General features: G+C 36.8%; 1 protein-coding gene across 1 annotated transcript in view; it reads left to right on the top strand.

Moving 5' to 3' along the window:
• Positions 1-13,209, top strand: part of ADK (adenosine kinase) — a gene marked incomplete at its 5' end in the record, with an annotated part of 137,282 nt that overhangs the window by 69,415 nt on the left and 54,658 nt on the right. The window contains one exon of the mRNA XM_008936002.1: positions 4,629-4,799. Coding sequence (XP_008934250.1) covers positions 4,629-4,799 — 171 coding nt within the window. The remainder of the gene's footprint in view (positions 1-4,628; positions 4,800-13,209) is intronic.

Below are 13,209 nucleotides of genomic sequence, written 5' to 3'. Positions count from 1 at the left end.
TCATCATAATTGCATTTTTATGTATATGCTTGCTATAAAATAATTTTGGATTAAATTATGTGTTCCTTTCATATTCACAGAACATAATTCATGTTAAATGGCAGCAGACTGTTGTATGTGTGTTTCTGGAAGTTAAATATTTTTATTCATGCTTGTAATTTATTGATTTTGCATTGTTACCAAATGGCATTTCAAAATCAGCCCTGAATATCATGGTTAAAAGTCCTGTCACTCATATGATAAAGTTATTTTCATGTAACTGTCTCTGAAAATGGGAGTGGCAAGGAAGAGCTTGAGAGAAGGGAGAAATTCATTTTAGTTGGTAGTAGGTTTGAAAACAATCCTGGGTTTTTTTGGTATCTCTCTATACTCTTGTGCAGACATTGTTTCTATGCTGTTAAACAACAGTAATTCCAAAGTTGGAAAGCTGTTTGTTATCATCTTGGCCTGGATTTGTCTAAATGTATACTGGGTCACATATTTCAGTTTTGGCTCCAAGGAAATACTTACTGGCTTAAAAAAAAAAAAAAATTAATAAAAAAAAAATTCTCATTGTGCAAACATTACCTGTATGTAATCCAGGCTAACTCAGTGCAAGCACATTATTTCCTGTGAACAAACGATGGCAAGACTTCTCAGTTTGGACAGAACACCTTATAGAGAATTACTTTCACCAAAACTAGAGTTGTTGTGGCTTCATGAGGTCCTTCAACACTGATTCCGTGCTGCTGATACTTTTGACACCCTTAATTTGCTGCCTTGACATCTGCTATAGCTAGCACAATATGAGCTTAATGTAGGTCAGAAGAAACATTTTGGGTCTGCACATGATAAAAATGAGTGTGATGACTTGCAAAGACAGTTTGTGTCTAAACCCACCAAATCCTTCTGGTAATGCTAATGTCTATAAAAAAGACTTGAGTGTAAGAGACTATCCCATATTCAAAGGACCCTCACATTATTTACAAAGTGTATCAAAGAATTCCTAAATATTGTAAAAGTGAGATTAATATGATATTCTCTCTTGACTTTGTCTGCTGCTGTCATGTGCATCTTAATAATGATTTTTGAAAGCTCTTAAGTTAGAAACAAGTTACTGTGTGCCCCATAGCCATGAGTCTGCAATACACAAATCTGGTTTTCTTGTTTCTTCTCTTTCCTTCCTCTTTCTCCCCCAAGGAAAATGTTTTTCTCCACTAAAGGGGACTGTATTTAAACAGGACTGCTTTACAGAAAAATGTCCTTGTGTTTTGCACACGTGTACATCCAAACATGCATGTAAAGAATTCAGTCTATCATCCTATTTTTGTGGTGTATGTATTATTGTATGTGTATGATTAGTGTCAGCCTTGCTCTCTGGCTTGTGGTACAATGGTACCTTCTTCTTGATATAGAAGAAAGACTCATCATGTTTTGAGCAGCAGAAAATCGTGGCACATCATGAAGCAGTAGCATCTGGTATGCTCAGTCTCAATCAGTCCAGGCCAAAGGAATACTGCATGATGCTAGTAGTCTGATAGCCTTTGATGTTTAATAGGTTTTCTTAGTACAGTATTGCTGCCTTTCACTTTCTTTGACTGCACTATCAAATTACCATATGTCCTTTTATGCACAGCATTCTTTCTCAAAAATAGATACATACATAGTAATTTCATTTCATATGCAACTTCAGTTTCCCAGGCCATTGGAATTTCTGTATATAAACTCTCTCATCCTTTATCACATCTATTTTTCTCATAGTTATTTTAAAATGTCTTTGAGCTTGGAGGGTGAAAAAGTTCCCAAAACTCTCTCAGATGTAGATTGAGGTGTGTAAATGGGTATAGAATATCTTCTGAGGGGCCTTTTAACCTTTTTGTGAGTGGGAATAGAATGTCTTCCTAGTGAAACACAAAGTCTGTATACCAGTGACACCGAGCTGTGCTTATTCTCACAGGCAGAGCTGAAGTTGGTGAGCAGCCGTTGGAGTAGATGGCTGTAGCTGACTTAGCCATTCTTTTGCATGTGTCTGTCTGGACCAAAAGCTCTGGCAGCTGCAAGAGCATGCAGGCTCTGGTTCTGAAGGAGCCATAGAGTGACTTTGTTGCAAATCCTAGCGAGACATAAGAAAACCTGTTTGTTTTAGGGGAGTTCATTCCTCTGCAAAATTGTGGCATGCTGCAATAACATGGTCTGTGGCTTATCTAGTTGTAATTTAAATTTAAGCTGGGTTCTTGTAACTATACTGGCCATAGCTGTGACTGAAATTCCACTGAAAGTAGAGACAAACTCAATTTATATACTGAAGGAGATGGGTTTAATTAGATTTCTTTAAACCCAGATATGTTCGTTTCAGATTTTGTACATTTTCTTCCTACATTGTGTGAATTACATTGCTACAACTTATTTTTTATATTGCTACAACTATTTTTGCAAAGAATTGTTATGCTTGGCAAAGTTTTAGCAAAAGTCCTCATTCACATAACTCTTCGTTTCTACATGTTTTAATGTCAAATAGTTATTTAAATAAAAATATTTTTTTAAATCTTGGAAGAATTAAATGTCAGAAGTGGTTTTTAGGAAACCCAGAAGACAGAGCTGTAGCCTTTGAGAATTCTTGGCCTTTACTTTTCAGGATCTAAAAAGCAAGTTCTCCTATCTGCATCTCAGTACTTTTATGTTGCCTTTCCAAGGAAAAGGGAGTTGGATGCAGGCCTGAGCTAGATCCCATGGGGATAGTGTTCTGTACCTTAAATTACAATCAGATGTATTTTACTTCGGATGAAGTTTTCTGTCTAAAATTGGTAAGAAGCCTAATTATTTGACCAGGTTACTATTTACTGTATAGCAATCTGTGATTTATCCACAGCTGGCAACATGCTAACCTTGAAAGGTTTTTATTTTGTGTTTGGAACATTTTTAAAAATGAACTCTGTTCATGAAATGAAAAACTGAAAGATGGTAGTGACTGTTATGGAGATGAGATGTTATATAAACTGTTCATTTTAATTCTTCAGAATGTAAAAATAGCAAAGAAGCTTGGATGTTTACAGGCTTCCAGTCATTCAAGGTACTGAGTAATTCCACAAGATACAAAACAATCTTGTAACCTTTGGACTTTTATTGTCATGTAGCATATCATGCCCAGATTTCTAAATCAGTCATGGATTTGTTAGGCTGGAGAGTACAGAGTAAAGAGAAATAAATAGAAAGACTTTCTAAGTAGTCTTTAATCTGTAGACTCTTCATTATATTGTTTTTTCCAGTGAGTAGAATGCGTCAGATGATCTGTTAGCTGAAGTATGCGGGATAAAAATACAGATATTTTGTGATCGAAAGACATAATAATATGGATAAAAACTGGAAAATAAGATGTCCCACTGTTATAGCTTTTAAAGTGTCATGGTGATGACGTTACAGATGGGACTGAGATAATGTTTTATTTATCAGACCCCCTCCCCTCAAACTTGTTTGCTACTGTGCCTTAGACATCTCTGGCCTTAAATTTAACACTTGCTACTCTTGCTATTATTCACTGAGCATTCACTGAGTTTTGAGAATGGCTAGTAAGATTGCTTTTAGGATTATAAAAATGAAACATACAAAGTTTGATTCATTAGTGTAAAGAACTAAGTCCTTCACAAGTCCTTCCAGCAAACCTGACCCAGAGTGAGCTCCTCTCTCCGTGGGTCCTCAGGCCCTGCCAGGAGCCTGCCCCTGCACAGGCTTCCAACAGGATCACTGCTTCCTTTGGGCATCCACCTGCTCCAGTGTGGGGTCTCCCACCAGCTGCAGGTGGATACCTGCTCCACTGTTAACCTCCATGGGCTGCAGGGCAGCAGCCTCCTTCACTAGGGTCTTACTGTAGGCTTCAGGGGAATCTCTGGTCTGGTGTCTGGAATGCCCAGAAGTTTGTTTAAGGGGAGAAAGAAGGAGAAGAAGTTTCTTCTCCTTTCTTTTTTACTGACCTTGGTGCCTGCAGAGTTATCTCACATGTTCCCACTCCTCTCTCCAGATGCAGTTGCCATTGTGCAGTAACTTTTTCCACTTCTTAAATGTGTTATTACAGAGGCACTACCACCATTCCTGATGGCCTTGGCCAGCAGTGGGTCCATCTTGGAGCTGGCTGGCGTTGGTGCTATCAGACACAGGGGAACCCTCTAGCAGCTTCTCACAGAAGCCATCCCTGCTGCCCCCTCTCTACCAAAACCCTGCCACACAAACTCAGTACAAAATGTAATAATTTTTCATGAAAGGGATTTCATTAATCTCCTAGCTGTGTATAGAGCCAGCATACTGGACTTTGGAATTCAACAGGACAGTCTGATTGACTCTATTATTAAAAAGGGGTGTTTAGAATTATTTCACCTTTTAAAATACAGACTTTAGTCTTAGGTGCCATGGGAAAGTGTACTACATGAAGTGCAGGAGTAGGGAGTTATGTTTAATTTTGAGGGGCTGTGATTCTAGGCATATGCAGATTATCACCTCCATAATACATTAATGGAAAAACAGTATTTTCTGGAAGTTTTTATCTGTGTATCTCTATGCCAAAGGTTGGTTGGGGGAGAGCTTCTAGGGGCAGTGTACTTCATGTGGTTCCTAATATGAAATTAGTAATGTACCTTGATTTGTTTGGATGCTTGCAGGGATTCTTCCTGACGGTGTCACCGGAAGCAGTGTTAAAAGTGGCTGCTCAGGCTTCTGCAAACAACAAGATCTTCAGCTTGAATCTTTCTGCACCATTTATTAGCCAGTTCTACAAAGAGCCTATGATGAAAGTCATGCCTTATGTTGATGTCCTTTTTGGAAATGAGACGGTGAGTTTTACAGAAGTAATTGAAGTATTTTTATCTCTTGTGTATAGCTGCACCTGCTTCCTAGACCCCTGGTATTTAGAGAGAGAGAGACACTGATCATTTGACATGTCATTAGAAAACAAAATCCATGGTCATGGGACTGTGATATTTCAGTAGATACCCAAGATGTCATTTGACCTATTAGAGGTTTACAACTTTCTCATTCTAGTGTAGAGACATGTGAACAAGTTACTCTAGGTTAAAAGATGAAGTACCCAACACTCTGGCTGCTTTATGATAACTGTCCACATGTATGATGTACCCAGCACATCTAACTTTCTCCTGGAAGAAAACATATGAAGGGCTACTGCTGAGGTTCTGTAACTTGTTTCCATTCCCATACTGCTGCTAATAATAGCATTTTCTGTGGGGAAGAAGACTGTTAGGGAAGAAGTAGGAGCAGAAAACTTAGAAATGGTTAATTAATTTAGAACTGTTCCTCACTGATTTATGGTATATGGACTGGCAGTCCATCTAAGAAAGGCTTATCTTTGCTGTGCAACAGTTGGCAGACAGATTGCATGAAATTCTGCCTGGAAGTCCATGGTAATAGACAAATTAATTCAGATTTCACTTATTGTAGTGCTATCACTTTTTGATTTTTTTCCACTTCAGAAAGTGCTCTAAAATATTTATTAGTTTGTTCAGCAGAAAAAGATTTAAAAAACCCTGTGTGACACATCTAAATGAAATGTGGGCTTATCTCTCAAGATAACTACATTAGTAGAGGAAAATTATGGAAAAGTGACTTATTCCTGTCAGTGGTTGTTTGTGATTGTGACACAGGGAGTTTCACCAACACAAGTCAGTTTTTACCCTATTGTCCACACGTCCACGTTAGGGGTTAGCATAGTTACAGAAGTAGGAATTGGAAAAAAAAAAAAATAGAATTAAGAAAATTGAAAATTGCAATGGTTTTAGATGGAGTAGGATAAGGAAAACCTTTCTAACTATAGTTAATGATACAGAATTATTTTCCAGACATTTTGCTGAAATTGGCAACTGTTACCTTTGTTCTGTCTTTCACAATACAGTCCATGCAAAGGTCCTACTGAATATTTTGATTTAACAGCAGTATAATCTCAACAGAAAAATCTTGTCAGACTTTACAAATTAAGTAATACCAATTCTAATCAATGTATGGGTGAAAGGGCTTCATAGAAACTTCTGGGATTAAACCTTGCTGGGCTTTTATATAAATCCTGACTCATTGTGATCTGTTAGGAGAATTCAGATCTCAGTGATTCATTAAGTGTTCTTTTTCAGAAGGTAAAACATATTTTGTTACTTTTTTTATATTTGTACACTTTATACACAATCATGCACTATACTGGCAACATTCCAGTTTTACAAATAATATTCAGACTACCTTAATTTCCTGTCATGTCAATTTGCTATGGTATTACTCACCTGCAGTTGTAAAATATTGTATAGGACCATTGTGTGTATTGAAGTTGAAAGACTCCCAGCACTGTGTGTATAATTTCTGAAGCATTTTAGTATCTTTCAGGGTAAAAGATACTATTTAAACTTAAGAGATCATCCTTAAACTTGGCAGTACAGTATACATATATCTATATACACACTTCAGAGTACCAGCCTTTTATGCTTTTTTACTTATGCTAATCAGTTGAAACCCTGGTCACTTTTTAGTCTCTGCTTTCTGCTATTTAAGCTGGCCATTGCTGCTTTTGAGTTGTTGAAATGCTATTTGCAGTGGTTTATTCTCTTGTATTTCTGTGTGACTTGAAACCACACTCTTGGCATGATGGACTTGTAGTCTTTAGTAGCTGCTGTATCATGTGATTGTCATTATTTCTGCTCTCTGCATATGGTTTGTGGTGAAAAGTAGTTGCAAAACTCAAGAGAAGATCATTCTGACATGTTCTGCCTTTTAGTAGCTTCCTTCCTTTTTTCTTTTTTTTTTTTTCCTCTCTTATATTCAATGCATCTACAAGTACATTCAGGATTTTTTTTGTCTTTATGCCTTGATGAGCAGTGAACCACTTCAGCTAGCCAACAGCAAGTTTTTGCCCATTTATTGTGATTCCCTTTTGCATTTTGCTACATTTCCATTCAGTTTTGCTGGTTAGTTAAATACTGAAAGTGTGTAAGCTAACATAGAAGGAAGGCATACTATGTGGTGTGGTTGTTACTTTATTAGTACAAACAGTACCATTAGACATGATTTTTGTTCTTCCCTATATTTATCTTCACTCCACATTATAAACCAATACAATTTTATTGCAAAGCACTGAGCTGTTTATTTTTTGTTTTTAATACGAAAACATCCAAGAGCAGCAAAATTCCAAATTGTTGCTATTCCTAAACTAAAAACCATTGGCAAAGTGATTTTAAATTACATCTTCTACTTAAAAATTTACATCTGAATGGAGATTGGTTATTTCACATTTCAGCCAGATGGTAATTAAAATGGGCAAGTTATAAACCTCTCAGAATAAATGTTCTAGTTGAGAATGTAAATGCCAGCATACCCTTAACTGCAGTGGAAACACTGAAAGGTGTGGTAACAACTCACTACATGTATCGGTTTCAGCATTAGCTCAGTGACCACTGGATCATTTGTTTAAATCCCTTTTATAACTACCTATAAGATCTTGTCTTGGATTTTTGATACTTACTAACTGTACTACATATAACAAATTTAGTACAGAACATTCAGAATAGGAATAATAGTATGTTCATTGCTGCTACCCAATTAGGAGCATTCTGCAATCATTATCTAGCAATACATGACTGGAGAACTTGATTACTGTCATTGCTTTTAATTTTTATTAAATTAAAGGTTTTTTTAATAGTGTCATTTTGCAAATGGTTCTCAGCAATAATACCTTCCAAGCTACCATAATCACTGGATAATTAACCTGCCAGGATTAAGCACACTCTACTTTGCCTCAGGATCCTTAACTCTCAAATAAGGTCAATTATCTCCTGATGATAACTGCTTTGTCACAAGCTGCTGCCTAATTTGTCTGTAAAAGCTCACCTTAGAATACATACTTTACAACTCAAAGTAACTTGCAGTAATACAATGGTCAAAGGAGGGAAAGCTTTAAATTGAAGTGGAATGTTTCCTAGACACCAACAATACACTAGGCAAGTAAAGGAGCCTAAATTTGCTTGTGTTTCTTTCCCAGACCTCTTTCCACTTTCCCACTTAGAGCTAAAGCTTAATATCTCTGATATGCGTCACCCGTCAAAGTCAGTGATGGGCACAGGAGTCTGAACTCAAATTTCCAGTCTCCCCAAAAGATCTGAGTTACAATGGCTCAGGGAAGGACCTACTGCTTGGGAGGAAAGGTCTGTGCTTTTTGTGACATGCAGCTGGATAGCAGTTTGGTTTCTGCAGAGGTCTTCAGAAATCAGGGGACGCTACAAAGCTTTCGCATGATTCATCCCTGCATATGGCAGCTCTTCATGACTTGGGAATATTTAAGATACTGATGTGGTAACAATCTTCTGGATTCTTTTCCTGTGTGTAGGCAGGACATCACTGAGAAATTTCAGAATTTAAAAACTTTAGAATTACAGACATGCTGAGCTCCTCATCTGTTGCTTTACTGTGAAAGCCATAAACAAACAATATAGCTTGCAGTATGCAGAGTACAACTCTCAGTAAAAGTTGATGAGATTATGTAGAAGAGAAATAATGGATTTTTCTGAAGCATGAATATAATAAAGAAAACTAAGATGACAGTTGTTCTTAGAAATTCAGTCCTCTTCCTTCTCTAGTGTAAAGAGCTGTTACTTCTAAAAATGCAGTCTCTGAACAAATTAATTACAGGTTTGTAAGCTGAAGTTCTGCAAAGACAGATGCTTCTGCAGGCTTATCAGGAAATTGATGCTGGTGTGACAGCAAATGTGCTGGAAAGAAAGAAACTTCTGTGTTTTAAAAAGCATTGACAGTAGCTTTAAGTGGTGGTTCTGGAGTTATGAATCCCATGCTTTAAAAGATGGATGCTTTTGTATGCAATAATATATTAAATGTGTCTTGTCATTATTTCATCTTAAAATTATACCAAAATGGTATACTGTGCATCCTTCATTTAAAATATTTTCAAGTGAGGTATCCAATACTAACATAAACATTCCTACAAATAGACGTGGTTTGGTCACAGCCTTTAAGAACCTTGGTAAGCCTTTATAAAGACAAGTTTTTTTAATTACACGGAAGATTATCTTTAATGGCAAGGAAAACCAGTACATCTAAAATTGATAGCAGTGGTTAACATGCTTCTGATTTTGAATTTGTAGTCAGACTGTAGTTTTGTGTTTATTTTAACCAAGGGAGTGAGTGGAAATGCTGCTAAGTTGTCTCACATAAAACTCTGGTCAACACACCAAGATTTACACCTGAGTGACAGTTTCCAAACAGATTGATCTATTCCCTTTCTGTAACCTATAACACATGTTTGTAAATAACATTCAATCTGCCTATTTTGATACGTTGCATTGACATACGACATTGGGGCCAACCTTCTGTCCCCCCTGCAAATTTCCTGTGCTGGATTATCACCTGGGGCCAGACTGATACCTGCAGTCTTAGGAGTCTGCCCACAGCTCACAAGAATCTTGTATGAGACATAATCACCTTTGTAAGATAAATGAGCCTCATGGTGATTCTTCTTAAAGCAGTGTGCTTTCGTAATGGCATAAATTAATTGATCTAAATTTACACTGGTGTAACTGCTACTGTTTATAGGCCTAGACAGATAGTTTTTCACACTGCCTGAATGTCCTTTTACAGTGGTGAATTGTCTGATTCTGAGGAAATGATCAGGAGGTAAGAGACAGAAGGAGATAAGGTGGCAGATGTAATTTGGTGTGTGGAGGAAGGGATATAGAGTTTGACTTTCAGTAAATAATGAGAGACAAACATTTCAGTCTGTTGTTCTGTATCAGATGGGGCCAACAAGTAAGGGACATAGCAAAGGGTAGCTGGTCATGCCATAAATATCACCACATTGTTGTTTCTGTTTGAAATATTATCTAGAAGGCATTTGAAATTATGTTTGACTGTTTTAAGTTATTACTAGAAGCCAACTACTAGATCATATTTGAAACCAAGTGTCTTGAAGAGGCTCTTTTACTGTACTGCTAACTTACATGTATGTTATGAAAAGAGCCCTTGAGAGACCTTGAGTCTTTAGCTTGCTGGAACTGGTCCGTGTTTTCCATCAGTGGTTGTTTGCAAGCTGTCCTCCTTGTGAGTTCAGCCTTTACTGTCAGCTTCCACGTCTTTAATAATTTTGAGTTAAGTTTTAAGAAACCTTTATCTTCTTAAATTAAATTAAGATGGGTGTCAGTGTTTTGCATTTCGGTTTATTTGCCAGTATTTTCCTTGCTGGTCTCCTTTCAGTTGTTCTCAGACACTGGCCCCAAAGGTGAGGGCAATTATCTTCATTTCGGAGCCTGACTGAGACTGAGGTTTGCACAGTCCCCTCCAGGGAGTCTGCAGTTCAGTTAAAAATCATAGTCAGATATTCTGACCCAGTTTATTAAATACACGTGGGAAAAAATTTTGTAAGGAGACATCTCATCCTCTCTTCTATTTTAACAGGTAGAGATTTTTAAGATCAGCTGCTGCTGGTGTTTGCTTTTCTAAACTACAGTAAACAACTTTTTTTTTTTTTTTCTAAAACCTATATTTAAGATTTCTACCAAGTATTTGGAGGGAGCCTGGGGATTAAAAACTATAATTCTGAATGAAAGAAAAATAAATATTTGTTTTTCTTTGATGTCTTTGTAGAATTTTTACATTTATTTCCTGGTGCAGGTGTTGTGTTTTCAAAGATAGGAAAACTATGGCATTGTAATATTGCTGCTTAATTCATAGAATTTACTTTCTCAGTATTGAAATATCTGATAAATTGTGGCCAACTGAAAAATGAGGGGGTTTCTAGCACAGGGGTGGTTGATAATGCCAATGGCATGTTGTAAAGATGTGCTGTGGGAAGGATGCTGAAATAGCCCAAGGCAGACACTGAATCTGCTTCTCCCTCTTTTTTCTCTCTTTTTTTTTTTTCCTTTCTTTTCCCCTCTCCCATGTGAACTGCAGTGGCTCTCTAAGATAAAATGCTTTTAAATCATTTTCCAACCTTACAGTCATCTTTGATAAAAGCTCTGTTATCTGAAATGATATGAATCACTGTGGAGTTAATCATACCTTATACAACAACATATTTTGTTGTGATTCATTCTGTTTCAATTAATCATCTTATTTATCTACATTGTCTCAGCTGCTGCACTGAAATTCATGAGTATTAAGCAAGTAATTATTTTACTATAGTTTACCTAGTACATTATGAATGAAAGGAAAATTGAGACCCAAGTATTTAAATTTCTATTTAGTGCTACATTCAGCTAATGTCTAGCTATTTAAGTAATTTAGGAATCCTGTCTTGAAAATAGTTTTCTTTCTTTTTTCCTGTTATGGAAAACAAGCAGGTATTTGGAAGAGAAGCTTCTCCTTTCCAACAGGCTTTGCTTCATGAACTAAAAATATTTTCTGGTCGTCTTTCAGAATGCTTAGGGATATTTATCCTTCCTTGTGCTCTGCAATGTTGAGATACTTTTAAGATTGCAAATACTGGAGAGAGCGCAGCACAAGACAGAACATGTCCTGTGAGAAGGGAAGACAGATTTCACTGTATTTCAGCAGCTTGTGTTTTACTGACAGTGATTGATAACCCTTTTCACTTTGTAGCACTTCCCAGAGCATCTCATAATACTTCATAAACATTAAAGCTCAGAATAAACCAATAAGGTGGATGTGTAGTCTTGTCTCTGTTTTACAGGTGGACAAGCAAGAGGTTATTTGCACAAGGTCATACAGCAAGAGCATAGCCAGGAACAAGCGAAATTGAGCTCTTAACTTTTTTCTTCAGTTAGAGTCATGAAATGTTGTCAGCCACTGGATACATTTAGGAAAAAACTCACCTGTCTGGAGGAGAAGATTTGCAGAATTTGGCATTTAGTTTTCAATGTAATGTTACTATATGTCTCTGAAAGCCTTTTAAAGGTCAAGTGCATTTACATTTTCAATAATCAGAGTACTAGGGCAAAAACGTGTAATATGTTGCAAATAAATAATGTGAGAACTGCAAAAAATAAGAGTGTGAATTAAATTTAGATATACAGGTCATAAGAACTAGAAGAATTGAGGCAGAAATAAAAATCATCAAATCTTCTTTAAAACAGTGTAAATCCAGAACAGGATTCACAGAGATATCTGCAGATAAAAACGCAGGTAAAATAGGTATTTGTCAGTAAAGGTTTTGTTTTCCAATCCAGCTAAGGTCTGTTCAGTGACTCCACATTTCAAGCCCTGTTTGGGGCAGAAGAATCCATTTCTGATTCAGAGCATTGTTAGGTCATGCTACAGCCTTTTATGCCAGCACATACTGGGGGATTCTTCCCCTGCTGCAGTCCTTACGGTGAATTGTAAAGCCACACTGCCATGCTGTCCCCACAGATAGCATCCAAATGTGAGCCCATGTGGAACTCTCTCACATCCCCTTATCACATCGTCTCGTCTGCCCAATTTAGTCAGATTTAGCAATTTTATGTGAATAGCAAAGAGTGAGTTCTGTGGGCTAGATTGTTGACTCCCTGAGCTGGTCCAGCTCTCCCAGGCGACACAATTGCTAGATCTGATGAGAGGGTAATACATGGGGGTACAGAGGACTTTGACAAGAGAAAGCCTGATAACCTCTGTTTCATCTGATCTAATCAGTCTGGCTTGTTAGGGTCTCCCAATCAATATAGCAAAGAAACACAGATGGGGACAATGTCTGATTTACAGATTTTATTCCTGTTGTATAGTTTTTACAGCAATGTCCTTTTTGATTCTGACATATAATATGTGCATTTTTGTCTGCAGGTATTTAGTTGGATGTTATTATACATAGATAAGTTAAGCTATTAGCTGTAAAGTTCTTAGGCAGAGGTTTTTATATAAAAGAGCTTGTATTTGCTTAAGGGGTATGTATTGATGTTTCTTAGGTTTAGAAATCTGAGTCTGAACAAAAGGTTCTTGAAAGAGAAGAAAAGGGAAGGATAGTCAAGGAGCCGTAGTAAGTTCTTGATGATGCTCAAAACCCTGTGATCACATACTGTAGAGAGTTCTGGCAGTTGCATTAAACTGCTCTAAATTTTTAAAGAAAATATGCAAGATAACATAATAAATACAGAGAATAAAAGTAGGTGGGTTTTTTCAGACCGTATGAGCACAAATTTTGAAGTAATTACTTTAATACTGAAGCTGCCTAAGAAGAATATGTACAAAATGAAAACATGTAGTTGTACAAATGTAAGTTGAAAATGCATTGGATCAGCTTTTTATTTTTGC

This window comes from Merops nubicus, unplaced genomic scaffold, assembly GCF_000691845.1.
Source record: "Merops nubicus isolate BGI_N331 unplaced genomic scaffold, ASM69184v1 scaffold102, whole genome shotgun sequence".
In the NCBI taxonomy this organism is placed as follows: domain Eukaryota; kingdom Metazoa; phylum Chordata; class Aves; order Coraciiformes; family Meropidae; genus Merops; species Merops nubicus.
This window is presented reverse-complemented; position numbering and strand designations above follow the sequence as displayed.